General features: G+C 35.3%; 1 protein-coding gene and 1 long non-coding RNA gene across 2 annotated transcripts; one reads left to right on the plus strand and one right to left on the minus strand.

The window, feature by feature from the left end:
• Positions 1–2,627: 2,627 nt before the first annotated feature.
• On the minus strand, positions 2,628–3,647 carry LOC123545034 (uncharacterized). Its single transcript, XR_008366616.1, has 2 exons — positions 3,244–3,647; positions 2,628–3,066 (listed from the first exon to the last, which is right to left on the minus strand). It is a non-coding gene; the product is annotated as an uncharacterized LOC123545034 (long non-coding RNA).
• A 2,157-nt stretch (positions 3,648–5,804) lies between these two features.
• Positions 5,805–25,440, plus strand: LOC128547882 (EKC/KEOPS complex subunit TPRKB-like). The gene is made up of 4 exons (XM_053521475.1): positions 5,805–5,993; positions 12,625–12,747; positions 16,377–16,550; positions 24,200–25,440. The coding sequence occupies exons 1-4, from the start codon at positions 5,853–5,855 to the stop codon at positions 24,290–24,292; spliced, it is 531 nt and encodes a 176-aa protein (XP_053377450.1). The 5' UTR covers positions 5,805–5,852; the 3' UTR covers positions 24,293–25,440.
• The last annotated feature ends 1,070 nt before the right edge of the window (positions 25,441–26,510 follow it).

The following is a 26,510-nucleotide window of genomic DNA, read 5'->3' on the forward strand; positions in this document are numbered from 1 at the left end:
TTAACAAAAATACAGCGGCTAAAAAGAAAGATAAACGAAAGTTTAAGCATAAGCCTATTAAAACGTAAATAAGTATTATCGTTTGGAATAAGCGTCCTAGTAATTCGCTATATCCTGCTAAGTTACATTCCGACGCGTAAGTATCTGTTTAGCCTTACTCATTTGGCTTATCGGAATGACTGATTTTATGATCTGATATTTTTTAGTTGTCATCCCTCTAACAGGACAGCGACAGTCAAAAGTTATCACGCTGTCCTGAAACGTCCTAGCCTGTTCCCCTATATTCACCAAAATTATATGCATTCTGGATAAATTGATTAAAATTTGAACTGAAAATGAAAGTAAGTTGTTTGTAAACAATGTCCAGATGGCGCTGCGATGCTAAACGGAAATAACACGAAATTACCAATGACGCGAGAATTTCATACCGCGGATGACTAGGCCTATATTATTTGGACCACAGGCACTCGGTTGCACTGATAGCATTTTTCCTATATTGGCCTGTACCTACTGTTTGTTGGTTTTAATACGTGCACCAGTACTCCCTGTGTTCAAAACGTTGATTTACTGTAAAAGAATCCCTTTTATAAATAATGTTAAAATTTTAGGATTTGGTATATTATTCAAATATTTGTATATATCTATCCTAGCTCAGGCCTAATTTTTAAGATTCTTTAAAAAGCGAATTCTTGACATATTGTAGATTTTTTTATTCTCAGAGCGCGCTACTTCAGAGGTTAAAAGCAGCAAACGTTCGGTACTTGCCCAAATTTACGTAAAACTACCATCAGTGCAATCAGGTGCCTGTGATTTTGACTAGTATCTGTGGGTGTTTTTGCCACTGACCGTTCCAAGGCGGTGCCCCACTGTGTTCCTTTGTTTGTTCGTTTTGTCCTCATGTGTTGGCTTTGTGTGTGCGCGCGTGTATGTGTATGTGTGTGTGTGTATGCTTGTGGTGTACGCGTCTGTGTGCTGTGGGTTTCGTTTTGGGGAGGCTGCGTTTTTGGTACGTGGCATTCCCTGTTTGATATTTGTCTTTGTTTTTTACGTAGTAGGTTCCTGACCGCTTCATATATGCCCAAAGATGTGAAAGAAATGGTACCGATTGCTCCGTTACTTGACCAAAAAAGGTACAACTAGCTCAGGTACGTGTCTGTTTGCCTGTCGCATAAGGCAAGGGCTTTGTAGCTTGCGACATAAATAGGCGCTATGATTATAACGACCTTGATACTCGATATATTAGACTGTATCATTTGCCGAATGACAGACATCTCACCCCGATGACATTTCACCCCAAAAAATAGGATGACATTTCACCCCAAAGAGACAAATCACCCCAAAATAGAAGATGACAGATCACCCCCATTTTTTTTTTGTTTCTTTTAATCATATTATTATACAGTGCTTTAGGGTATAGCAGATTTTAGGGTATAGAGGATAGGTTGATAAATTTTATATTTAGACTTGAATTATTGTATAAATTTTCATATCATTCTTTTACTGGCATGCAAACAGACATTCTGGCATACATTTTAAATATTTGCTCGTTGTGTTATTTTTCATATGTCATCAAAAGTAAAATAAAGCTATCTCCTATGGACTAAATCAGTGCATATGTAAAAAACGTCAGTGAATGAAAAGTGTTTGATAGAAATTTGAAAAGCTGAATGTTTTTGAAAAGAGAATACATTATTATTCTGATTTATAGTAAAGAAGTCTTGGAAAGTTCGTTAAGATGTGGATTTTAAACTAATAATGTAAAAAATGACCAAAGCTATCCTGTACACCCTAAATCAGCTCATATGTAAACAATGGCATGGAGAGAAAAAACACATGAATTTCTATGAAAAGCTGACTGTTTAAAGAAGAAAATATGTTTTCTGTCTGATATACTAAAAAAACTATTATTGTCATTTCTTTGAATTGGAATGCAGGAAAATTTAGTTAGCTATCCGCTATACCCTAAAGCACTGTATTGTTTAATAGATTAATTATTATACACTTACATAATTTATTTTATGCAATTATTATCTCATCTATTGATATTTTGTGAAAATTATGACTGTAAAAATTTAATGTAAATATATGATTTGTCACCCCGAAATATATAAAAGCTGTTTATTTGAGTATATATAAAATATACTGATTTTAATCATCTTTACAGACGATTAATTAGTCTGATGACATGTAAATGGATCATTTCAGATGTTGCCTTTGTATGTCATTTAATATCATTGAAGATGGTCAAACACATTTTAGCAACAATTTATGACCTTGTCTTCTGTTACATATTCTGTTACAGATTCATTTAAGGAATTAAACATTTATAACATAGAGTTGTATCTATATTGGAAATATGTATTTTATTACTTTTTATGAAATTTTGTAATTATCTCCCTTTAATAGGAGTGTTTTTTAAGGGAATTATTTCTTTTGATTTCAATACTTTGTCTACTGTTGCATTTAATGAATATTTGGAAATTTCAACAAACTAATTCTTGATTCACCCCAAGCAATTGATTATCTGTATAGATATGATATCTGTAGATATCATAAAACGTATTCAAAACACAAGCAATAGTATTTCATGTAATATACCTTCTAGACAATAAATTACAACTGGGTAAGATGTTTACTAGTTTATTTAGATATTCATAAATCACATGAAAAAACAATACATTTATTTACATGACTTATTCACATAGCAAGCATTATAGCAAATATATAATACACCTATCACAACTCAATTGGGCAAGTTTCAAATTTCATCAGACACAGTGGCACAGTTCATGTTGGTCACAGTACATCTCCTTATCACCTAAAACTGTCCATAGTACGTTCCCACATTTCCAAGGAATTCTTCACACACAATGTCATGGTTATCATATTGATCCCATAAATCAAACAACCATTCGTCACTGAGACGACATCGACGGGATGTACTTCCTTCAAGAAGTCTGGTCACTTCTAGATTCACCAACTTAGATTCTACAAGGAGGATCTCCAGAAGGCGGTAGGTCTTGACCTTTCCTCTGCCGGCCTTTGTGTTCAGTTTTCGGTGCCACCCTGAAATTATAACAATTTCCCTATACATTACAACATAAAATTAAAAACAGTCAAATTAATTAATTAATTATTAGTCAGTTTTCAGTTTTGCATTTTAAAAGCCACATTCTTTGTCTACTTGTTACGAATAAAGTTTTTATTTATTTGTTCATATACTTTTTAAAAAATTGTTATTACTATTGGTAAAATGGCCCCAGCAGGCATGCTTGACTCTGGTTGTTCAAATAGTCATCATCACCATTATTATCATCATCATCATTATCATTATGATATCAGTATCAGACTGTGTACTGACTGGCGTTCTCTGTATGTTCTGGCCAGACCAAACTCTCCGACATGCTTCTGTACAGCCTGCAAAGTATCAAATTTATTTACATTATATATTAACTTAAATTAACCAAAATGTGTGCATTTGATATTAGTCACTGTCATATCAATAGTCTAAATTTGACAAATAATTTCAAGACACATTTGATATCAATTATAATATACTATAAAATTAAAATGGAACAATTATTTTAAGTAAACAAACTTATCAGCCATAAAATACTAAGTTAGACGGTAGACCAATCCCTGCCTTTATAAACTACAATGTTGATTTAATATAAATTGATTTAGTACAGTTTTATTACTTTAAGGAAGAAAAATAAGAAAACTGTATTTATTTAAATTATTTTCATTTGAATCAAATTGATCTCTTTGCATAATCATATATACTGAATTATAATATAAATAATTGAAATAAATTAAATTGAATAATTAAAAATCCTCATCCAAATATTAAACAATGTATAACTCACAGCAACATAGTCCTGCTTTCGGCGTCTTGACATCAGCACGTACATAAGTGGCACCTGCTTCATGTTGTCCCCCTCTCGGATGAAGGCATGGATAGACCACAGCTGAACGAATGGTGAATGTACTGCCTTGAATGTACCGTCTAAGTACCACTTCCGTGCTTTGGTCTGGGTGGCGAACATCATGTGGCGTTCTCCGGTCACATGGACATCTCCTACCAGAAATGGCTCCTTGAGGAACTCGTCATCAAACTGAAATTATGAGATATGATATCTATTCAGTGAAAAAAATCAGAACCTTTCCTTTTAGAAATACAAAAAAAGGTATAGAGTTTTCATGTTACTTAATGAATATCACTTCAATATCATAAAAATCATAAATGATATATGCCAGGTAATATTAAGATTTTATATTTTAAAATATATGAAGAAAAGTCAAGAATTTCAAGAATTTTTTTTTTGATATTATAATTTTTAGTGGTTGTCAAAATAGACTTGACAATGATTATATCTATAAGATACAAGTGTCTCCAAAATCGAGACCTTGTCTTGACATTGGCAAACATGTAAATTGATATCAGTTTGGATACATTCTTCTGTAGTAATTAAGGTGTCAGCCACTCAATACAGAGGTTGAGGGTTCGAATCCCACTGGGGTCACGACCGTAACTTCTCATAAGACACCTGTTGTGATTGTTTTTATATATCATATTATGAGGGATCCCAAAGCCTGAGGAGGACCCCCAGGTTTAAAAAGTAGAGATTCCTTTGGGAACCTTGTTCAAATAAGTTAGTGTCTAACCCTGTATGTTTCATTTTAAAAAAATAATTTAAATTAAATATCCCAAAGGAGTTTCCATAAAGAAATTACTACCGTTATAAAAAATAATTCATAACAAAGCTAATATAACATACCTGTGCCACATAGTCTATGGCGCCACTTGTCACACATGTCACATGTTACAGCTTCACATTTTGCAGTAACCTCCCTATCACAAACAACACACTCATTGTCAGACATTGTCCACAATTGCACTTTTATTAATAATTTGATATTAAATTCAGAAAATATTCCAACTTAGGTTAAATACACAATGTTTACTATTATAAATATTCCGTATCACAATAATTCAGATTCAAAGTTTCAAGAAGACATGAAATTAAGAAAATAAGTCTACAGTATATATAATAATCAGAAGCAATTAAATTCTCTCACTTTTAATTGCAATCAATTTTTGGTATAGAATTATTGTTTGATTTAAAAAAAAATTATTTTATCTAAGAATATTTACAATAAAAAGCTACACTATTATGATAATATTAATTACTCACTGTTTCTTTCATGTTTTCCTTTGATCAGAAATTCATCAAAAGACTTCAAAAACACCATGGAAATAATCGGATTATCCCCGAAAAGCTGATAATCTTTAATTGATTGATCAGTAAGTGGTCAATCATGATTATGTTTTACTCAGTTTAGAGCTGCTAATTGGTTGACATGCACTTCTTTAATCAATTGAATTTGAATTCTTTTATGTCATTTTCAAGTTGCATATTAATTGTTAATTGCACTTCTTTAATCAGTTGAATTTCATTTCTTTTAAGTCATTTCTAAGTTGCATAATAATCATTAATTTCTTATTTATGGTCAGAACATATCTGTTTAAATAACTAAAGAAAGAGAATAATCATTAATAAATAAAACTGTCCGTATAATCAACTTTGAAATTAGCAATTGAGATTTATTAATAGATGTACTCCTGCATTTTTCAACATTGTAACATTATATATCAAAATCTGAAAATGGGGTGAAATGTCACTTCCAAAAAAATGAAATTTTGGGGTGAAGTGACATCGGGGTGAAATGTCATCCAAAACAGGGGTGAATTGTCATGGGGTGAAATGTCATCGGGGTGAAGTGTCTGTTTTCCCATTTGCCAAGGGAGAGCACGCTTACAAACTAAACAAACTATCACGAAATCTCGAAAAATGAAAGAAACAGTTTGTCATCACTTATATTCTGATTGCAGCATTACATTTGCATTGTACAAAGATGTAACTAATGCTAAAGAACTAAGACAGAGTGTAATGAATGGAGAGTTTGAAGCTACCTTATTAAAAACATCGATGGTAAATGTCATGATATTCGGATATGCACTTACCTGTATAATTTAGAGCCTTAGGTAGCAGGGTACGCTGCGAATTTTGGCCCCCGTCAATATTTGTAATAATTAGAACTTCGTGATTTTGGATGTCTGTTAATTACAGTGAGAGATGATGATTGTTATTTAAACAACTGATGCATGAAAAATTCTGATGTCAGTTGTAAAACTAGCCAAAAATATTCAGCCCAGAGATGTTTATATGCTGTTATGGATCTCTGCGCTGAAACGAATCCCGGACTAAAACCTAACCAGGAATCGTGCCAGAAGTCTGTCACGCTATAATTTCATCAAATGAAATGCAATGAACTCACCTTTTGTTTTAAAATGTTTCTAATTAATTTTTCTTTTGATCTGGTATAAAATAATCCATGCAACATAATTTGAACACAAGTTATACACACAAGTTTCAAATTGGTACCCCTGTCTGCAATATTGTGTCCGCCATTGCAGTTGTCACCTGATCTGGGTACTCTTCATTTGAAAACCAATATTCGGTATAGAATTGTTATTTATTGACATTTTCTGAGAACTTAAACTTTCTAGGATATGTTTTAATGAATTTTTATCGAAATTGGTTATGTTTATGATTAAAATAAATGCATTAATAAGTGAAATTTTGAACTTGATTTTCAAAAATAACCACGTGCTCTGAACTGTTGCATGACGTCATCCGTTTCTCACGAGGGAAATGTGCGAGATGTTGCGGTTTGATACTGGTTAGTTAACCAAATGGGGTTTCGCCATAACTTAATGGACGCGACCATCAGAGAATAAAAATAGCGTCAGTTAAGTTATGGTAGCCAGAACTATTGTAAAACTAATACTTGTAATAGTCCAAATAATAGGAAGTTTCGGGACAGCGTGATAACTTTTGACTGTCTTTGTCTCCGTCACGTCCAAACTTATTCTGCATATTTCTGTTAGGAAATCCCCAATTAAAATCTGTTTGGAACGTGTTCTGGTACATATACAAAGTATTTGTAATATGATTACATCTATGATAATGAATTTATGTTGACATTAAAGCATAAACTTGCCTCGCTGACATTTTATGAATGTATATTTTGTATTTTATTTCTGTAATTTAGTGTCATATCGGCAGTCTGTTGTTATTGAAACCGGTGTCAGGGTAGATATCTCCTCGCACCTATTACATCATAATTTTCGAAGATTTTTGTCTCTTATTTAAAATTATGGATTAAATTCAACCCATATGAAGTTTCTACATGAATATTTATGTTTAATTTATTAAAGCAAGTAAGTCTGACCAGTATATAATGATTTTTTTTGGATTTTTTTTAAAGTCTTTGTTTTCCTATCAGTAAAAGGCAGATACGGGTAAGGCTTAATAGAGGGATGACAACTATAAAATATCAGATCATAAATTAAGTCATCACAATAAGCCAGATGAATAAGGCTTTAAAACTAATTGCTGCTAGCTTTGTATGAATCGGTGAGTCATCTTCGGCACAGGAAATTCAAATCATTGAAGAGTTCCATGCTTGTTGATTGACATCGGGTACATTTTTGCTATTTTGTGAAAAACGAGATGGCTAGGCCAACATTCCATTGATATCCTGTTGTTCAGTAAGGCCTACTGAGAAATGCAAAAAAATTGGAAATTGTTCCTGCAATAGGATCATTGCAGGCTTCCAAAAAGTGCAAAATTAATGATTTTGGCGTTATTTTTAATGGATGGGGTACAACTTTCGTTTTGATAACTTTCTGTATTCTTGTATGAGTCCTGATTTTGTCATTAATTAAAAGCACAAAACATACACACAATTTATAAAATGTCCACCCTGAATACATTTTTACTAAGCAGCATGGTGAGGATGCGTGCACTGGATATTGCCATTTTGTGATAGGGTAATCCGTATTTTCCGACAATGTGAATGATCTTGTCAATGAGGAAAAAAAATTCAATTAACTATTTAGAAAAATGGGATTTTATCTTTAGTAACCCGCTACTTTGAGTATGCTCTCACAAGCATAAAATGAGTAATGTTCTTTTCTTCTGTATTAGTAAAAGACAACAGTAAATCGGGGTTTTACTTATATTGTTGACAAAAATTAATCATGTTTTTGGAAAATACCTTATCACTAAATGGCAATATCCAGTGTACAAATCATCACCGTGAACAGCAGGACCATGCTTTGGCATATTGAAATAATGCTAAGACTTTATACTCCCACATAATAATTTCATGAATGAGTACTAGTTGTCTTGAAGGTATGGACAGTGAAAAATTATTCTTTACCTTTATACCATCCTTACCAGATTTATTCACAATAAATGTTACCTGGTTTTTTTATGCCCCTGGGCATATAGCAAAAAAAATGTCCTTATGTCAGTTTGTCCATCCGTATGAACCAGATTTTTACCTTTCCCCAAAAGCCCACATTAATGACCAAAATTGGTTCGTACTTTCACTCAACAATCTTTGTTGCAAGGCCTACAATTGACCTATATATAAATGACCTTGACCTTCATACAACTTTTACCTTCAAACTTAAAACATTAATAAGGTGGCCGAGTGGTTAAGGTCGCCGACTTCAAATCACCAGCTGGCTTATGGAAGGTCGGTGGTTCTACCCAGGTGCTCGCTTGTGATGAAATAATGCACGGAGGGGCACCTGGGGTCTTCCTCCACCGTAAAAGCTGGAAAGTTGCCATATGACCTATAATTGTGCCAGTGCAACTTTAAACCCAACAAAATAAATATAATAAAATCTTAATAAAAACATTTTTCGTACTACAGCCCAGATAAATGATAATATTTAGTTCATATTCACACAAGGCCAGACCTACAAACAAACCTATATTTAGATGGCCTTGACTCTCATGATGACCTTCACCTTCCAACTTAAAACCTTAAAAACAGGCATTTTATGGCCTTACAGTCCACTTAAATGACCCAATTTAGTCAGTACTCAGTCTCATTAAACCTTGTGGCAAGAGTTACAAACTAACCTAAATATAGATTACCTTGACCTTTATATGACCATCACCTTCAAACTTAAAACCTCAAAAGACAATATTTTGGTTAAACAGCCAACAGCCCACTTTAATGACCTGATTTATTTAATACTCACATTCAATAATCCTTGTGGCAAGACCTACAAACTGACCTTTATATAAAAGACCTTGACCTTCATATAACATTAACCTTGATAAACAACATTTTTGGTCCTACAGCACAGATGAATGACCCAATTTAGTTCATATTCACACTCGACAAACCTTGTGACAGGACCTACAAACTGACCTATATATATATGGATGACCTTGACCTTTAAATGATTTTCACCTTTAAACTTAAAATTTCAAAAGACAACATCTTTAGACATACACCTGGGGGCATAATTTTGCCTTTTGAAAGCGCAGTTCCTTTTATAAACATTACCATTTTGCTTCACACTGTAAGGTAATTACAGATGATCTCTGAAATCTAAACACCTAAAATCATCAGTGATTAACTAGTTATGTATCTTTTTTATTATATGCCCGTTTGAAAAACGGGACTATTATGGGAACGCCCCTGGCGGGCGGATTGGCAGGCGGGCGGCGTCCACAGATTTTGTCCGGAGCATATCTTCTTCATGCATGGAGGGATTTTGATGAAACTTGGCACAATTGTTTACCATCATGAGACAGAGTGTCATGTGCAAGAACCAGGTCCCTAGGTCTAAGGTCAAGGACACACTTAGAGGTCAAAGGTCAAATTCAAGAATGACTTTGTCCGGAGCATTATCTTCTTCATGCATGGAGGGATTTTGATGTAACTTGGCACAATTGTTCACCATCATGAGATGGAGTGTCATGCGCAAGAACTAGGTCTAAGGTCAAGGTCACACTTGGAGGTCAAATGATACCAAAACGAAAACTTTGTCTGGAGCATTTCTTCTTCATGCATGAAGGGATTTTGATATAACTTGGCACAAATGTTCATCACCATGAGACGGAGTGTCATGCGCAAGAACCAGGTCCCTAGGTCTAAGGTCAAGGTCACAGAGGCCAAAGGTCAGGTACAAGAATGACTTTGTCCGGAGAATTTCTTCTTCATGCATAGAGGGATTTTGATGTAACTGGGCACAATTGTACACCATCATGAGACGGAGTGTCATGTGCAAGAACCAGGCCCAAGGTCACACTTAGAGGTCAAAGGATACAAGAATGAAAACTTTGTCCGGAGCATTTGTTCCTCATGCATGGAGGGATTTTGATGTAACTTGGCACAAATTTTAACCACCATGTGACGGAGTGTCTTGCGCAAAAACCAGGTCCCAAGGTCACACTTAGAGGCCAAAGGTCAGATACAAGAATGACTTTGTCCGGAGCATTTCTTCTTCATGCATGGAGGGATTTTGATGTAACTTGGTACAATTATACACCATCATGAGACGGAGTATCATGCGCATTCCCTTCTTTAGAATTACTTCCCTTTGTTGTTACTATAAATAGCTTATATTGTAACTTTTTCATTACTAGTTATAGGGAAAAATCGAGACCACTTTTCTGTAGTACAATATGCATGTTACATCCATTTTGAGGTGTATTTTGACCTATCTCTGTCTAGTAAGGATTTTTGTGTGGACTTAGAACTATTATTTTTGGATTTTTAATTTTTTAGCTCATCTGATTTTTTGAAAAATTAGGACTTATTTGAAATTTCATTATTGTCATTAGTTGGACTAAAACAATCAGGGTAGATAACTATGGACTGATTTTATGTCAAATTTTTTTATGTACTCCCTCTATTTCAAATTAAAATGGGTATATCTCCATAACTAATGAAGATACTGATCTGAAATTTCATTTATGTCAACAGATGAACTTGGACAGTCAGTGAAGATACATATTGACTGAATTTATGACAAATTACCTCCCTTTATTTTTTATCTAAATGAATACACCTTAGCACCTTCTAATGAGATTGGTTTGAAACGTTATTTATGTCTTCCATGGTAAGAAATAGTCATATTAGATAACTCTTGATTGAACATTTATCAATATGAATACTTTACTAATATATTGTTGAATAGGCTTGTACTCTGTATCTTCTACATGCATATACCTACCAGTGCATGATTACCTCCCCTGATTTAAAAAAAATGGATTTATCTCAGTAAATATTTATAGAACTCATTTGAAAATTCATTATTGTCTTTAGTTGGACTGAGGCAATCAGGGTAGATAGCTATGGACTGATTTTATGTCAAACTACCTCCCTTTGTTTCAAATTAAAATGGGTGTATCTCAGTAACCAATGAAGATACTGATTTGAAATGTCATTTGTGCCCTCAGATGGACTCGTACAATCAGGGTAGATAACTTTTGACTGAATTTATGACAAATTACATCCACTTAGTACAAAAATGCAGCATTTGAGCCTAGGACCCTCAAACTTGGTGTGGAAATTGGCCCTGACTAGGTCAAAAGGGACTGTTACAAGAAAATGTTTATCCTGATGATTATTAATGTGTATGCCTAAGTGCTCTATGTCAAAACTTGATCATATCATTTTGAGCAATGGTACTTGGGTGAGCGATACAGGGCCATCATGGCTCTCTTGTTTATAATTGACCGTAGGGAAAAACCAAAACCACTTTTCTGTGGTACAACATAGATGTTACTTTCAAATTTTAGGTGTATTTTAAGGTATCTCTACCTGGTAAGGAGTTTTTTGTGGACTTAGAAAAACAAACAACTTACAATAATTACTACACGACCACAAAATTAAAATTCCATTTGCAAATACAGGTGCTAGTGTAAAGAAATTTGCTGTCACGGGCGTATATTGTGACATTCTGGCACTCTTGTTGTCATTGGAATATAATTTGTTTTATCAGTTTAGGGATCCAGAAATGTATGGTTTTACATATTTTTTTTTAAAACAATAAAATATATATATATATACACATGTATATAGAAGAAAGCCCAGCAGTCTAGTGTTAACACACTTGACTGTCAATTTATGAGATGGTCTCAAGTGTTTCTAACTCAATTAAGAGACTAGCACTGGATCTGTAGAAAAGGGGGCTTTGCTGATGCTTTACACTGAGCCTATGAAAGAACCAAAGGGTCTATTTGCAAAGAGTCGGGGTATTGAACTAAGATCCCTTATATTTGAATCTGTCTGTCACACTTACATGCTCCAGTCAGAGTGATGCTAGTTTGCCTTAGCACCTCCCAGTAATAGATAGTTATGAATAATTGTTCAGAAATATCAAATGAAAATGGGGAAAAAAGTAAAATTTCATCTAATTTTATTAAGGTTATATTCATGCATCAAATTATCAGTGTTGTTTTATAAATGAGCCGTGCCATGAGAGAACCAACATAGTGGGTTTGCGACCAGCATGGATCCAGACTAGCCTGCACATCCGCGCAGTCTGGTCAGGATCCATGCTGTTCGCTTTCAAAGCCTATTGAAATTAGAGAAACTGTTAGCGAACAGCATGGATCCTGACCAGACTGGGCGGATGCGCAGGCTGATCTGGATCCATGCTGATCGCAAACCCACTATGTTAGTTTTCTCATGGCACGGCTCAAATTATTCTGAAACAGTTTTATCCTCTCAAGTTTATTTTAGGTAGCTGACCCATTCCAAGTTCTTGTTGCTGCAAACCGAGCTGTACATCTACACAAAATAGAGAAAATGACAACAAAAAATGTTCATTCAGAGATCCTCTTCTGTTTGTCATCCACAAAAAATGTACGTGCACAATAAGTATCTTTGTACTGCTCTATTTAATATTTGATGGAGTGTAAATCAGTTTAATATCTATAAAATGCATTCTGTGCAGTAGAATCTATTTAGCTTCTTAGTTTAGTGGTGATCAAAGTGACTGAATGTTTACAATTTCTGAATTCAAATACTATGTTATAGGCTGTGACCAGCATTTTGATCAGATAATCTTGTTGCTTCATAATGTGTCGACGTTTTACAATTTATTCACAATTTTTAATTCATTTTATGATATTTTTTGATGTTGTTAAATGCATTTAGTGATATATGAACTGTGAAGTGTATTTAATGATATCACTAAATATAATTTACTATTTAAATAATATATTTCTGATATCATAAAATGAATTTAAGATATCATAAAATACAATATTGGATATCTAAGTATGGTTACTTTTACATTTTTATACCCCCGGCCTGTTCATGCCTGTTCATCCGTCCGTCCGTACGAGGTTAACCAAATGGGACCGTTTCATCTAGCATCAATACCCCTTACTAGAATGACTTAATACTAATGCAGATGTAACCTGTGACCATTCCTCATCTTCAGACATCATCTGACCTCAGTTTGTCCTTGACTGTGACCTCATTTTGGACTTAGGTTGCTTTATATGGGCCATCTCTTGGTTAACCAAATGGGACCGTTTCGTCTAGCATCAATACCGCTTACAAGAATGAATTGATACTAATACAGATGTAACCTGTGACCATTCCTCATCTTCAGACATCGCCTGACCTCCGTTTGACCTTGACCTTATTTTGGACTTAGGTTGCTTTATATGGGCCATCTCATGGTTAACCAAATGGGACCGTTTCATCTAGCATCAGTACCGCTTACAAGAATGAATTGATACTAATACAGATGTAACCTGTGACCATTCCTCATCTTCAAACATCACCTGACCTCAGTTTGACCTTGACCTCGTTTTGGACTTAGGTTGCTTTGTATCGACAAGGATGCCACCGGGGGCATCAAGCGTTTATTGAACGCAGCTCCTTGTTTACATGTGCATCAGCAGCATGATTTGATTTAAATATGGGTGGTTTTCAAAATAATGAAGCTTTTTCTTCTCCCTCACCTTACTTTAATTCAGTTCAGTTTTAGAATTTGTTTTGGAGCAAATTATATCCAAATCAATGTAATCAATAAGTGTGTGCAATTTTATCTTGATGGCTCAAGCAGTTTTAAAGTTATATCAAATTATATAGCCAATTTTGTCCCCTGTGCACCCAAAAAAGTGTGACATTTTACATGAAGTATAGTTTTCAACTGTGGTTTACTTTTTAAAATCATGCTTTATTGTTACAGCTTTGACTTTTTTATGTAACTTAAACTCTGCACATTTAAATAAAATACTTCTTTTTCATTACATACATCTTATTGTTACCAAGATTTCACATCTTGTGATGGAACCCCCTTCACAAAAAATAGTGGAAAAAATACTAAATTAAAATGTTGAACACTACAATTTCATAACCTTATTACTTTTCTAAAGTCTTAATGTTTTTCTAAGATCTTTATCCTTTCAGCTGTGAAGACACAGTATGATTTATTTCTTTAATAAATCAACTTTCTCAGAACTTGATGAATTTCTATACACCTAAAAATGTCCCCTGTGCACCTTTTCAGTTGTTAAGTGTCAGATTTCTTTTATTCTTTAAGTAAAATGGGATTTTACTTTATTTTCCTTGAAAGGGAGTTACAATAGATACAAAAGCAGCATTCAACTTCACATATTACAGGCTGCTAAATATTCACAAAGCCAAAAGTGATGTCCCCTGTGCACCCTTTTTTTTACATATATCAATTATCATAGCATTCCAGTAATTTGTGGTGGAAGTTCTATATTCTTAGCAGTGTGAATGCAAAATTTAGGCATTACTTGATAATTTAGCATTATATAAGAAACCCTGGACAATTTAAAATTCATTGTTTGCATTTTTTTCTTAAGTTGCCAATTTTCAAGTTTAAAAGTGAAAACATCAATTTTATTGCATCTTAAGCTCTTAAGTTTACCTACATATGTAAATGTTCACTAGTAAATATTGTGTAGTTAAAAGAATTTTACTTACCATTAACATATTCTATGAATAAATATTTTGACACAATTTGTCCCCTGTGCACCCTTTTTAGTAAAATTAAAAAGTATGTATGAATTTTACTATTCCATTTTATCATGCATGGCATTTTGTCATTTTTCTACTCTGAATAAGCAGTTCATGTAAACTAAATGATTTCAACGTGTTAGTTATGTTTAAAGTCACTTATTTTTCATTTAAAGCATTACATTCTGTTGAATTTTCGTGTTTCTGTAGTGAAAATGTTCGATTTTGTAGTTATTTTGTGGAATAAACTAATTTTTCAATAGCATTTGTCTAAAGTTGATTACCATTAGTCTTTTTATAAATAGAAAACTAATAATGGATGAATATTACACAATCTTCAGTAAGTGTCCCCTGTGCATCTGTAAAATAACTCAATTTTGAGTTGACAATTCTAGAAATTAGAATTACTGGACATGCTTGAAATTTTGCATGTGGTTTATAAACATGCAAAATGTGAGAAAAAAATAGGTTTTATAATTATATGTTAGTTATATTGCATTCAGCAACAACTTTTCTAGGTAAAGTTTTATTTTCATGTCAGATTTGTGCAGAAAGGGTGATTTTAAAAACCAATGTCCACAAACATATGATTAAATAAGATTCAGACCATACACATACACCCATTACATATCATTTATGTTGAAAAAAATACTGTTATACATATTTCCTTGTCATAAAACCATGCAACATTTTTCACCCATCTTACTGGAAATTCACTGAACTTTTGAATTAAAGGCTGAAATATTTTCTGATTGGCATTTCTCAACACTTTCCTAAAGTTATTTCCTTCAACTCTGAAGTATTTGCTATCATAAAAAATAGGTGACCACCATAAAAAATGAGTTTGAATTTTTAACCCCTATGTCACACTTTTGCTTCATTATTTTGAAAACCACCCATATATATGTGTATTCTAATTCATCTAAACATGTTTGTGATTTAATGATATTCTCATAATAATTTATCAATATATCTAAAATTTTAAAATTGTTATCCTGCACCATAGGCGGACATTAATAAGTAAAACAACATGTTGTATGCAGTAATTTAATTAATGACCTTTTTCAGCCATGTTCCTGAACATTTGGTTTGAAAAAGCTTTATTTGGGAAATTTAACTGTTAAAGAACCACTCATTTCTGTTTACTACTTTAGAGGGGCCTCCGTGGCCGAGTGGTTAAGGTCGCTGACTTCAAATCACTTGCCCCTCATCAATGTGGGTTCGAGCCTCACTCGGGGCCTTGAATACTTCATGTGAGAAAGCCATCTGGTTGGCTTACGGAAGGTCGGTGGTTCTTCCCAGGTACCCGCTCGTGATGAAATAATGCACAGAGGGGCACCTGGGGTCTTCCTCCACCATTAAAGCTGGAAAGTCGCCATATGACCTATCATGTGTCGGTGCGACGTTAAATCCAACAAAATAAATAAATGTTTACTACTTTTTTTGTTTTTCTCATTTCAAATCTTTATGTAGTGTGTACATTTGATCAGATTTCAGATTCATTTCGCAAGTTTGGACTTGGTGATGGTGATACAACAGTTTTTGTTGTGGTGTTGAACGACAAAGATGATGCAACAATGAATCTCATTCAGTCAAAAATACAAGGAACTCAGATACCACTTACTGACGTGAAACAGTTTACAGATGAAAAGCTTGTAAAGAAGGTATGATTAGGATAAATGGAATTACTTGACTTAAATTGACTTGAATATTGGTTTCAAGGAGTGTTTAACAGCAAGTTAAACGCACTGCCAGGTTAAATTGTAACAAGAAGATCACAGGCCTTAACATACCTTTTTATACATGGGCATTTCATGACGAAACCGAAATACAATGGCCCTAAAACACATTTGGAACAATTTTAAGTTGAAATGAATGCTAGTTAACATACTTTTTAAGAGGTTTCATTCATACTAGATTAATGAATGCAGTTTTTTCCTATAAAAGCATCTGCAGATACATTGGTTCCTTGGTTCTAATGGAACCCGTCAATACTGCTTATGTTAGAACATTCATTATCCCAACAAAAACACTGAAAATACTGGATTTTTATGCTCCCCGAAGGGAAAGAATATAGTTGCCGCTTAGTCCGCCCTTCAGTCCGTCCGTCCATCACACTTTAGTCCGGAGTATAACTTGAAAAGTATTAATGGCATTTGATTGAAACTTCACATAATCATAGGGGCCATTGAGACAAAGTTCAGTATCAGAGAACCATAACTCTACTTCACCTAGTTTGGTAATTATCTCCCTTTATTATACAAAATAAGGCTTGTTCGGAGCATTAATTGTAAAATGGCCTTTCATTGAAACTTCACAAAACGATAGAGGCTGTTGACAGGAAGTACAGTCTCAAAGAACCATAACTCTACCTTAACTAGTTTTTGATTATTCTCATGTGGGGTATGTTGGCAGTTACTAGAACAGGTTTGTATTGGTACAGAATCAAGGAACACTGGTTAGATTAACTGCCCGCCATTACATAACTGAAATACTGTTGAAAAACGGCGTTAAACACAAAACAAACAAACAAAAAATCTCTCTTTATTCAGTTTTCTTCTTTTTATTATCTCCATTTTTATGCTTTTGCCATAAATGGGGGAGGGGACATATAGTGTTACCCCTGTCTGTGTGTGTGTGTTTGTATGTTTATGTGTTCGGGAAAGGGTGGTGTTTGTGTCCGGGCCATAACTTTGACATGCATGGTCCGATTTCATAATAATTTCACACAAATGATAAGCATGGATAGACGATGTGTCATGTGCAATAACCATTTCACTAGCTCAAAGGTCAAGGTCACAGTCCTTGGTTGAACTAAGCCAATTTTCACTACATATACAGATTACTAAATTTTCTGGTTTTCCTACAATATTTTTAGCTCACCTGAGCACTATGTGCTCAAGGTGAGCTTTTGTGATCGCCCTGTGTCGGTCGTCCCTCTGTCCGTTGTCTGTTGTCGTCAACAATTTGACTGTTAACACTCTAGAGGTCACAATTTTGGCCCAATCTTAATGAAACTTGGTCAGAATGTTACCCTCAATAAGATCTTGGACGAATTCGATATTGGGTCATCTAAGGTCAAAAATTAGGTCACCAGGTCAAATCAAAGGAAAAGCTTGTTAACACTCTAGAGGTCACAATTTTGGCCCAATCTTCATGAAAATTGGTCAGAATATTACCCTCAATAAAATCTTGGATGAGTTCGATACTGGGTCATCCGGGATCAAAAACTAGGTCACCAGGTCAAATCAAAGGAAAAGCTTGTTAACACTCTAGAGGTCACAATTTTTGCCCAATCTTAATGAAACTTGGTCAGAATGTTACCCTTAATAAAATCTTGGACGAGTTCAATGTTGAGTCATCTGGGATCATAAACTAGGTCACCAGGTCAAATCAAAGGAAAAGCTTGTTAACACTGTAGAGGCCACATTTATGACTGTATCTTCATGAAATTTGTTCAGAATGTTAATCTTGATGATCTCAAGGTCCAGTTTGAATCTGGGTCATGTAGGGTCAAAAACTAGGTCAGAAGGTCAAATCAAAGGAAAAGCTAGTTAACACTGTAGAGGCCACATTTTTGACCATATCTTAATGAAACTAGGTCAGAAGGTTAATCTTGATGATATATAGGTCAAAGTTCAAATCTGGGTTTGATGGGGTCAAAAACTAGGTCACTAGATCAAATCAAAAGAAAAGCTTGTTAATATGTATTACTGTATCTTCATGAAACTTTGTCAGAATGTTAATCTTGATGATCTTTAGGTAAAGATCGAATCTGGGTCTTATGGGTTCAAAAACTAGGTCACCAGGTCAAATCAAAGGAAAAGCTAGTTAACACTCTAGAGGTCACAATTTTGGCCCAATCTTAATGAAACTTGGTCAGAATGTTACCCTCAATAAAATCTTGGAGGAGTTCGATATTCGGCCATCTAGGGTCAAAAATTAGGTCACCAGGTCAAATCAAAGGAAAAGCTTGTTAACACACTAGAGGTCACAATTTTGGCCCAATCTTCATGAAAATTGGTCAGAATATTACCCTCAATAAAATCTTGGATGAGTTCGATACTGGGTCATCTGGGAACAAAAACTAGGTCACCAGGTCAAATCAAAGGAAAAGCTTGTTAACACTCTAGAGGTCACAATTTTTGCCCAATCTTAATGAAACTTGGTCAGAATGTTACCCTTAATAACATCTTGGAGGAGTTTATTATTGAGTCATCTGGGGTCATAAACAAGGTCACCAGGTCAAATCAAAGGAAAAGCTTGTTAACACTGTAGAGGCCACATTTATGACTGTATCTTCATGAAATTTGTTCAAAATGTTAATCTTGATGATCTCAAGATCCAGTTTTAATCTGGGTCATGTTTGGTCAAAAACTAGGTCACAAGGTCAAATCAAAGGAAAAGCTAGTTAACACTGTAGAGTCCACATTTATGACCATATCTTAATGAAACTAGGTCAGAAGGTTAATCTTGATGATATATAGGTCAAGTTCAAATCTTGGTCAGATGGGGTCAAAAACTAGGTCACTAGGTCAAATCAAAAGAAAAGCTTGTTAATACTCTAAAGGCCACATTTATGACTGTATCTTCATGAAACTTGTCAGAATGTTATCTTGATGATCTTTAGGTAAAGATGAATCTGGGTCTTCGGATCAAACTAGGTACCAGGTCAAATCAAAGGAAAACTATTACATTAGAGGTCACAATTTGGCCCAATCAAATGAAATTGGTCGAGTAACTCATAATCTGGATGATCGATATTGGGTCATCTGGGGTCAAAACTAGTCACCAGGTCAGATCAAGGAAAAGCTTGTTAACACTGTAGAGGCCACATTTATGACCATATCTCATGAAACTTGGTCAGAATGTTAACTCTGATGATCTCAAGTCCAGATTTGAATTGGGTCATGTAGGGTCAGAAACTAGGTCACCAGGTCAAATCAGAGAAAAAGCTAGTTAACACTGTAGAGGCCACATTTATGACCATATCTTAATGAAATTTGGTCAGAATGTTAATCTTCAGGTGAGCGATACAGGGCCTTCATCGCCCTCTTGATTTTTTTGAAAATAAATAGGGCCAAAGGTCCTTCTTATATTGTGAATACATCTTTGACCTTTCCATGTTCTCTTCCGTGTCGGACCATTCAGGGCCTGCATGCTCATGAGTTTTTTGAAAAAAATGCCCATCTCTTCTTGTAACATTTAGTGTGTACCCAATGCCTTGATTTTTCATGTTGCGATGGAACTATTGTGTCAATTGAGTTTCACCTGAGCAAGCTCAGGTGAGTTTCAAAACTGGGGTCCCCTCTGGTCCTGTCGTCTGTCAACATTTAGCTTGTGTATGCGAATAGAGGTTGTATTTTTCAACTGATCTTCATGAATATTGGTCAGAATGATAACCTTGATGAAATCTAGGCCGAGTTCAAAAATGGGTCATCTCGGGTCAAAAACTAGGTCACTAGGTCAAATCAAAGAGAAACCTTGTGTATGCGATAGAGGCTGTATTTTTCAATTGATCTTCATGAATATTGGTCAGAATGATTGCCTTGATGAAATCAAGGCCGAGTTCGAAAATAGGTCATCTCGGGTCAAAAACTAGGTCACTAGGTCAAATCAAAGAAAAACCTTGTGTATGCGATAGAGGCGGTATTTTTCAATTGATCTTCATGAATTTTGGTCATAATGATAACCTTGATGAAATCTAAGCCGAGTTTGAAAATGGGTCATCTCGGGTCAAAAACTAGGTCACTAGGTCAAATCAAAGAAAAATCTTGTGTATGTGATAGAGGCTGTATTTTTCAATTATTCTTCATGAATATTGGTCAGAATGATAATCTTGATGAAATCTAGGCCGAGTTCGAAAATGGGTCATCTCGGGTCAAAAACTAGGTCACTAGGTCAAATCAAAGAAAAACCTTGTGTATGCGCTAGAGGCTGTATTTTTCAATTGATCTTCATGAATATTGGTCAGAATGATTGCCTTGATGAAATCTAGGCCGAGTTCGAAAATGGGTCATCTTGGGTCAAAAACTAGGCCAATTGATCTTCATGAATTTTGGTCAGAATGATAACCTTAATGAAATTTAGACCAAGTTCGAAAATGGGTCATCTGGGGTCAAAAACTAGGTCACTAGGTCAAATCAAAGAAAAACCTTGTGTATGCAATAGAGGCTGTATTTTTCAACTGATCTTCATGAAATTTAGCCAGAATGATTACCTTGATAAAATCTAGGCCTAGTTCGAAAATGGGTCATCTGTGGTCAAAAACTAGGTCACTACGTCAAATCGAAGAAAAACATTGTGTATGCAATAGAGATGTATTTTTATGCCCCCGAAGGGAGGCATATAGTTTTTGAACCGTCTGTCCGTCTGTCGGTCTGTCAGTCTGTCGGTCTGTCAGTCTGTCAGTCTGTCCGCAATTTTCGTGTCCGGTCCATATCTTTGTCATCGATGGATGGATTTTCAAATAACTTGGCATGAATGTGTACCACAGTAAGACAACTTGTCGCGCGCAAGACCCAGGTCCGTAGCTCAAAGGTCAAGGTCACACATAGACATTTAAGGAGAGTGCATTGATGGGCGTGTCCGGTCCATATCTTTGTCATCGATGGATGGATTTTCAAATAACTTGGCATGAATGTGTACCACAGTAAGACGACGTGTCGCGCGCAAGACCCAGGTCCGTAGCTCAAAGGTCAAGGTCACACTTAGACATTAAAGGATAGTGCATTGATGGGCGTGTCCGGTCCATATCTTTGTCAACCATAGATGGATTTTCAAATAACTTGGCATGAATGTGTACCACAGTAAGACGACGTGTCGCGCGCAAGACCCAGGTCCGTAGCTCAAAGGTCAAGGTCACACTTAGACATTAAAGGATAGTGCATTGATGGGCGTGTCCGGTCCATATCTTTGTCAACCATGGATTGATTTTCAAATAACTTGGCATGAATGTGTACCACAGTAAGACGACGTGTCGCGCGCAAGACCCAGGTCCGTAGCTCAAAGGTCAAGGTCACACTTAGACGTTAAAGGTAATTTTTCATGATAGTGCATTGATGGGCGTGTCCGGTCCATATCTTTGTCATTCATGCATGGATTTTAAAATAACTACGCATGAATGTGTGGCACAGTAAGACGACGTGTCGCGCGCAAGACCCAGCTCCGTAGGTCAAAGGTCCTAAACTCTAACATCGGCCATAACTACTCATTCAAAGTGCCATCGGGGGCATATGTCATCCTATGGAGACAGCTCTTGTTCAATTGATCTTCATGAAGTTTGGTCAGAGTGATTGCCTTGATGAAATCTAGGTAGAGTTTGAATATGGGTTATCTGAGGTCAAAAACTAGGTCACTAGGTCAAATTAAAGAAAAGTCTTGTGTAAGAGATAGAGACTGTTTTTTATGCCCCCGAAGGGAGGCATATAGTTTTTGAACGGTCTGTCAGTCTGTCAATCTGTCGGTCTGTCAATCTGTCGGTCTGTCAGTCTGTCCACAATTTTCGTGTCCGGTCCATATCTTTGTCATCGATGGATGGATTTTCAAATAACTTGGCATGAATGTGTACCACAGTAAGACGACATGTTGCGCGCAAGACCCAGGTCTGTAGCTCAAAGGTCAAGGTCACACTTAGACGTTAAAGGTCATTTTTCATGATAGTGCATTCGTGTCCGGTCCATATCTTTGTCATCCATGGATGGATTTTCAAATAACTTGGCATGAATGTGTACCACAGTAAGACGACGTGTCGCGCGCAAGACCCAGGTCCGTAGCTCAAAGGTCAAGGTCACACTTAGACGTTAAAAGTCATTTTTCATGATAGTGCATTCGTGTCCGGTCCGTATCTTTGTCATCCATGGATGGATTTTCAAATAACTTGGCATGAATGTGTACCACAGTAAGACGACGTGTCGCGCGCAAGACCCAGGTCTGTAGCTCAAAGGTCAAGGTCACACTTAAACGTTAAAGGTCATATTTCATGATAGTGCATTAATGGGCATGTCCGGTCCATATCTTTGTCATTCATGCATGGATTTTAAAATTATTGGGCATGAATGTGTACCACAGTAAGATGACTTGTCGCACGCAAGACCCAGGTCCGTAGGTCAAAGGTCCTAAACTCTTAACTCAGCCATAACTATTCATTCAAAGTGCCATTGGGGGCATGTGTCATCCTATGGAGACAGCTCTTGTTTCAACTGATTTTTATGAAATTTGGTCAGGATAATTGCCTTGATGAAATCTAGGTCAAATTTGAATATGGGTCATCTGAGGTCAAAAACTAGGTCACTTGGTCAAATCAAAGAAAAAACTTGTGTATGTGATAAAGGCTGTATTTTTCAATTGATCTTCATGAATTTTGGTCAGAATGATTGCCTTGATAAAATCTAGGTCGAGTTTGAACATGGGTCATCTAGGGTCAAAAACTAGGTCATATCTAAGAAAATGCTTGTTTTATCGCAAGAGACCAATTTTTTGGTCCAATCTTAATGAAAATTGGTCAGAATATTTGTTTCCAGGAAATCACTAGGTCAAACATGTTTTACACCGTTATGGTGTGTTTCTTAGGTGAGCGACCTAGGGCCATCTTGTTTTTTTTTTGCTTCTAATACGTTATTCCACATATTGGGACAAGGACATGCATCGGGGAGCATCATTCAGTTTTACTGATTCCTTGTTTATTGCTAACATTATAAACACTCTCATGTTTAGGATTCATCAGACAAGTTAAGATTAGTATTAGTTGTTATTTAACAAATAATCAAGGCCTTCGAGTTGTTTATCGTCTGATTTACCACGGTTCAGAGTTCAGATGGGTAGGAATTGAACCACAAGGGCGTTAGCCCGAGTGGTTAAATACTGAAGCATCTGAACGATGAACTGTGGTAAATTAGACGATAAATAACAAGAAGGCCTTGATTGTTTTCATTCTGACATGCTCGTCGATATATTTTAATAAATATTATACTGGACTTTGTTTACCTAAGGAGTAATGTATCGAACGTCAGCGCATCAACCGTTGTTTATTGCAGAATATATAGAGCTTGATTTTCTTCTTTGTTTAACTGGAAAACAAATCAAACCATGTTAGAATGTTATATAAATTCAAATAAATACATGTATACAATCAAAACAGTCAAGAAGTGTAAAACATATATGAATTAATTCTTGGTCAGTACTTTTTTTATTACTTTATTGTTGTTGGCCCTTTTACAGTGCCAGTTTAGGGAAATGTTCCTCGTTTACAAGAAATCTTGTATATCCTTGCATGTTTTGTGAGTCATTTATGATCCTGTTTATTCTATTTCAGTTGTACAAAGTAACAGACACAGAATTGAGTTCATGTTCCCTTACCGATGCTCTAGTATCTAAAATTGCCAGTAAAGAATTTGTGACAATCTGAAGCTCCAGTGCTGTGATATAATTGTAAAGACAGACTAGCAACAACATGTTGACACTGGAAAAAGACCTCGTCACTGAGATATTAAAGCAAACAACAGGCCTGGGATTTTTCAGGTTTTTGACAGCCAGAATTTTGCTGTATGCTGGTACTCTATTTAAAATTGACATTTCAGGTGCTAGAAAGTTGATTTACAGGCTTCTCATGTTTTAAAGAATCTCAGGCCTGAAATAAGCTGTAAAAAGGAAGTAGTTACAGAGTGTGACACAACTAAGCATTTTATTATGGTTTAGAGGGATACAGGGAAATGTCCGTAACTGTTATAACAGTTTACTGGCTAGCAAATGTTTAAAAAGTTAAATTTGTAAATGATATCTGTTTGTTTTTACATACCTATCATAAGTTTTGTATATACTTCACAGTAAGATAATTGAGCCGTGCCATGGGAAAACCAACATAGTGGCTTTGCGACCAGCATGGAACCAGACCAGCCTGCGCATCCGCGCAGTCTGGTCAGGATCCATGCTGTTCGTTAACAGTTTCTCTAATTGCAGTAGGCTTTAAAAGCGAACAGCATGGATCCTGCACAGATGCGCAGGCTCGTCTGGATCCATGCTGGTCGCAAAACCCACTATGCTGGTTTTCACATGGTGCAGCTCAATTATAATTACAGCATATAGCCTAAGTATTTAACATGTAAGATGCTGCTTCTGCAAGTATGCAATACGAAATTGTTGAACCAAACATGTTCTCAATATAAATGTGACCATAAACGCAACATTATTCTCTTACTATTCTATCTGTATGTTGGGAAGTCGGGACTCATTAAAATAAGTTAGTACAGGAATTCTGTTGGCGTAAGACATTTCCATGCCCAACTTGAATATTGTTTAGACATTAAATGCAGCTAAACAAAATAATCTGTGCTGTAGTTAACATTTCGGTAGCCTTTACAGTAATGTAGCCTTCACAGTGCTGTAGCCTTCAGTGTGGTGCAGCCTTTATAGTGGCCTATTAAAATTTTGTCACCATCAACTTGTGTCAGTTTTGCCAAAAAGTTTTCATGAATGACTGGATCTTATATACCAGTAACATGTTGAATACAGTGATCCTGTTATATGTTTTATAATATTAAATGTAAAGATGTAAAAGATAGTTGTTAGTTATATGTGCATAAGTTCAGCCCCTATTTATGGGTGTGAACAGGAATATTAATGAAATTTCCATTGTCTTGTTGGTGGGATCTCAAGTAGATAAATAGCAACAGTTTGATGGATAACTTATCATTTTATGAGGACATGGTAAAAGATTCTTTGTTGTTTTATTTTCAGATTTTAAGATTCCATTCACTGATAATGTACAATAGAGTTCCTCTTAAGTCTGCAGGTTTCATTATCACTTATGGACTGATTCTATTTTAATCAACAGATGGACTGACCAACAAACTGTTGTCTATATATTGGGCATGTATTTTTATGGTACTAAGTACAGGATGGCATCGACTTCAGGTGTTAATAACAGAATTTGAAATGACCAGAACTGTAAAGTAACAGCTGTGGAAATTAGCAGTGAAAGCTGTTAAAATGATTATGTTATTTCATTTTTCAATACATCATAACATGATCTTTTAATACAAAACATTTCATCAAAATCTATTATTGAGAAAAAAATTAAGAAACTGTAGCGAGCATCTTTAATACCTTTAGAAAAGGTGTATTTTGGTACTTTGCATGGATAATGGTATATATTATAAAATACCTGTGTTACATAGAAGGACTTTGAGTAAATCACTCATTTGTTAGTTTATACTAATTTGTTTTAGATCAATTGTGACGAAAGCTTCAAGCTTATTGGAACCACTGTCTAGTCCGCTTCCTGGAAAAACAAGTACTGGTGTCAGTTTTCCATACCTCATGTTTTTATTTCGATGTAAATAAGATGTGAAACCAAAAATTTTAGTCCTGTTCGGCGCCATATAACCTATACTGTGTTGGTGCGCTGTAAAACCCAAATAAATAAACATATGAGAAGTCATGGTCATGACCTAGTGGGGCTCAAAGATCAGATATAAAACGGAATCACCCTTTTCATTGTATGATAATTCACGGGTGACCATTAAATCATTTTGAATGCATGACACACTAATTTCTATATTCTATCACATTTTATAAATATGTGGGTGGGGTAGCACCAGTCTGAAGTGTAGTAGGATGTGATTTCA

Source organism: Mercenaria mercenaria, chromosome 13 (genome assembly GCF_021730395.1).
Source record: "Mercenaria mercenaria strain notata chromosome 13, MADL_Memer_1, whole genome shotgun sequence".
Taxonomy (NCBI): domain Eukaryota; kingdom Metazoa; phylum Mollusca; class Bivalvia; order Venerida; family Veneridae; genus Mercenaria; species Mercenaria mercenaria.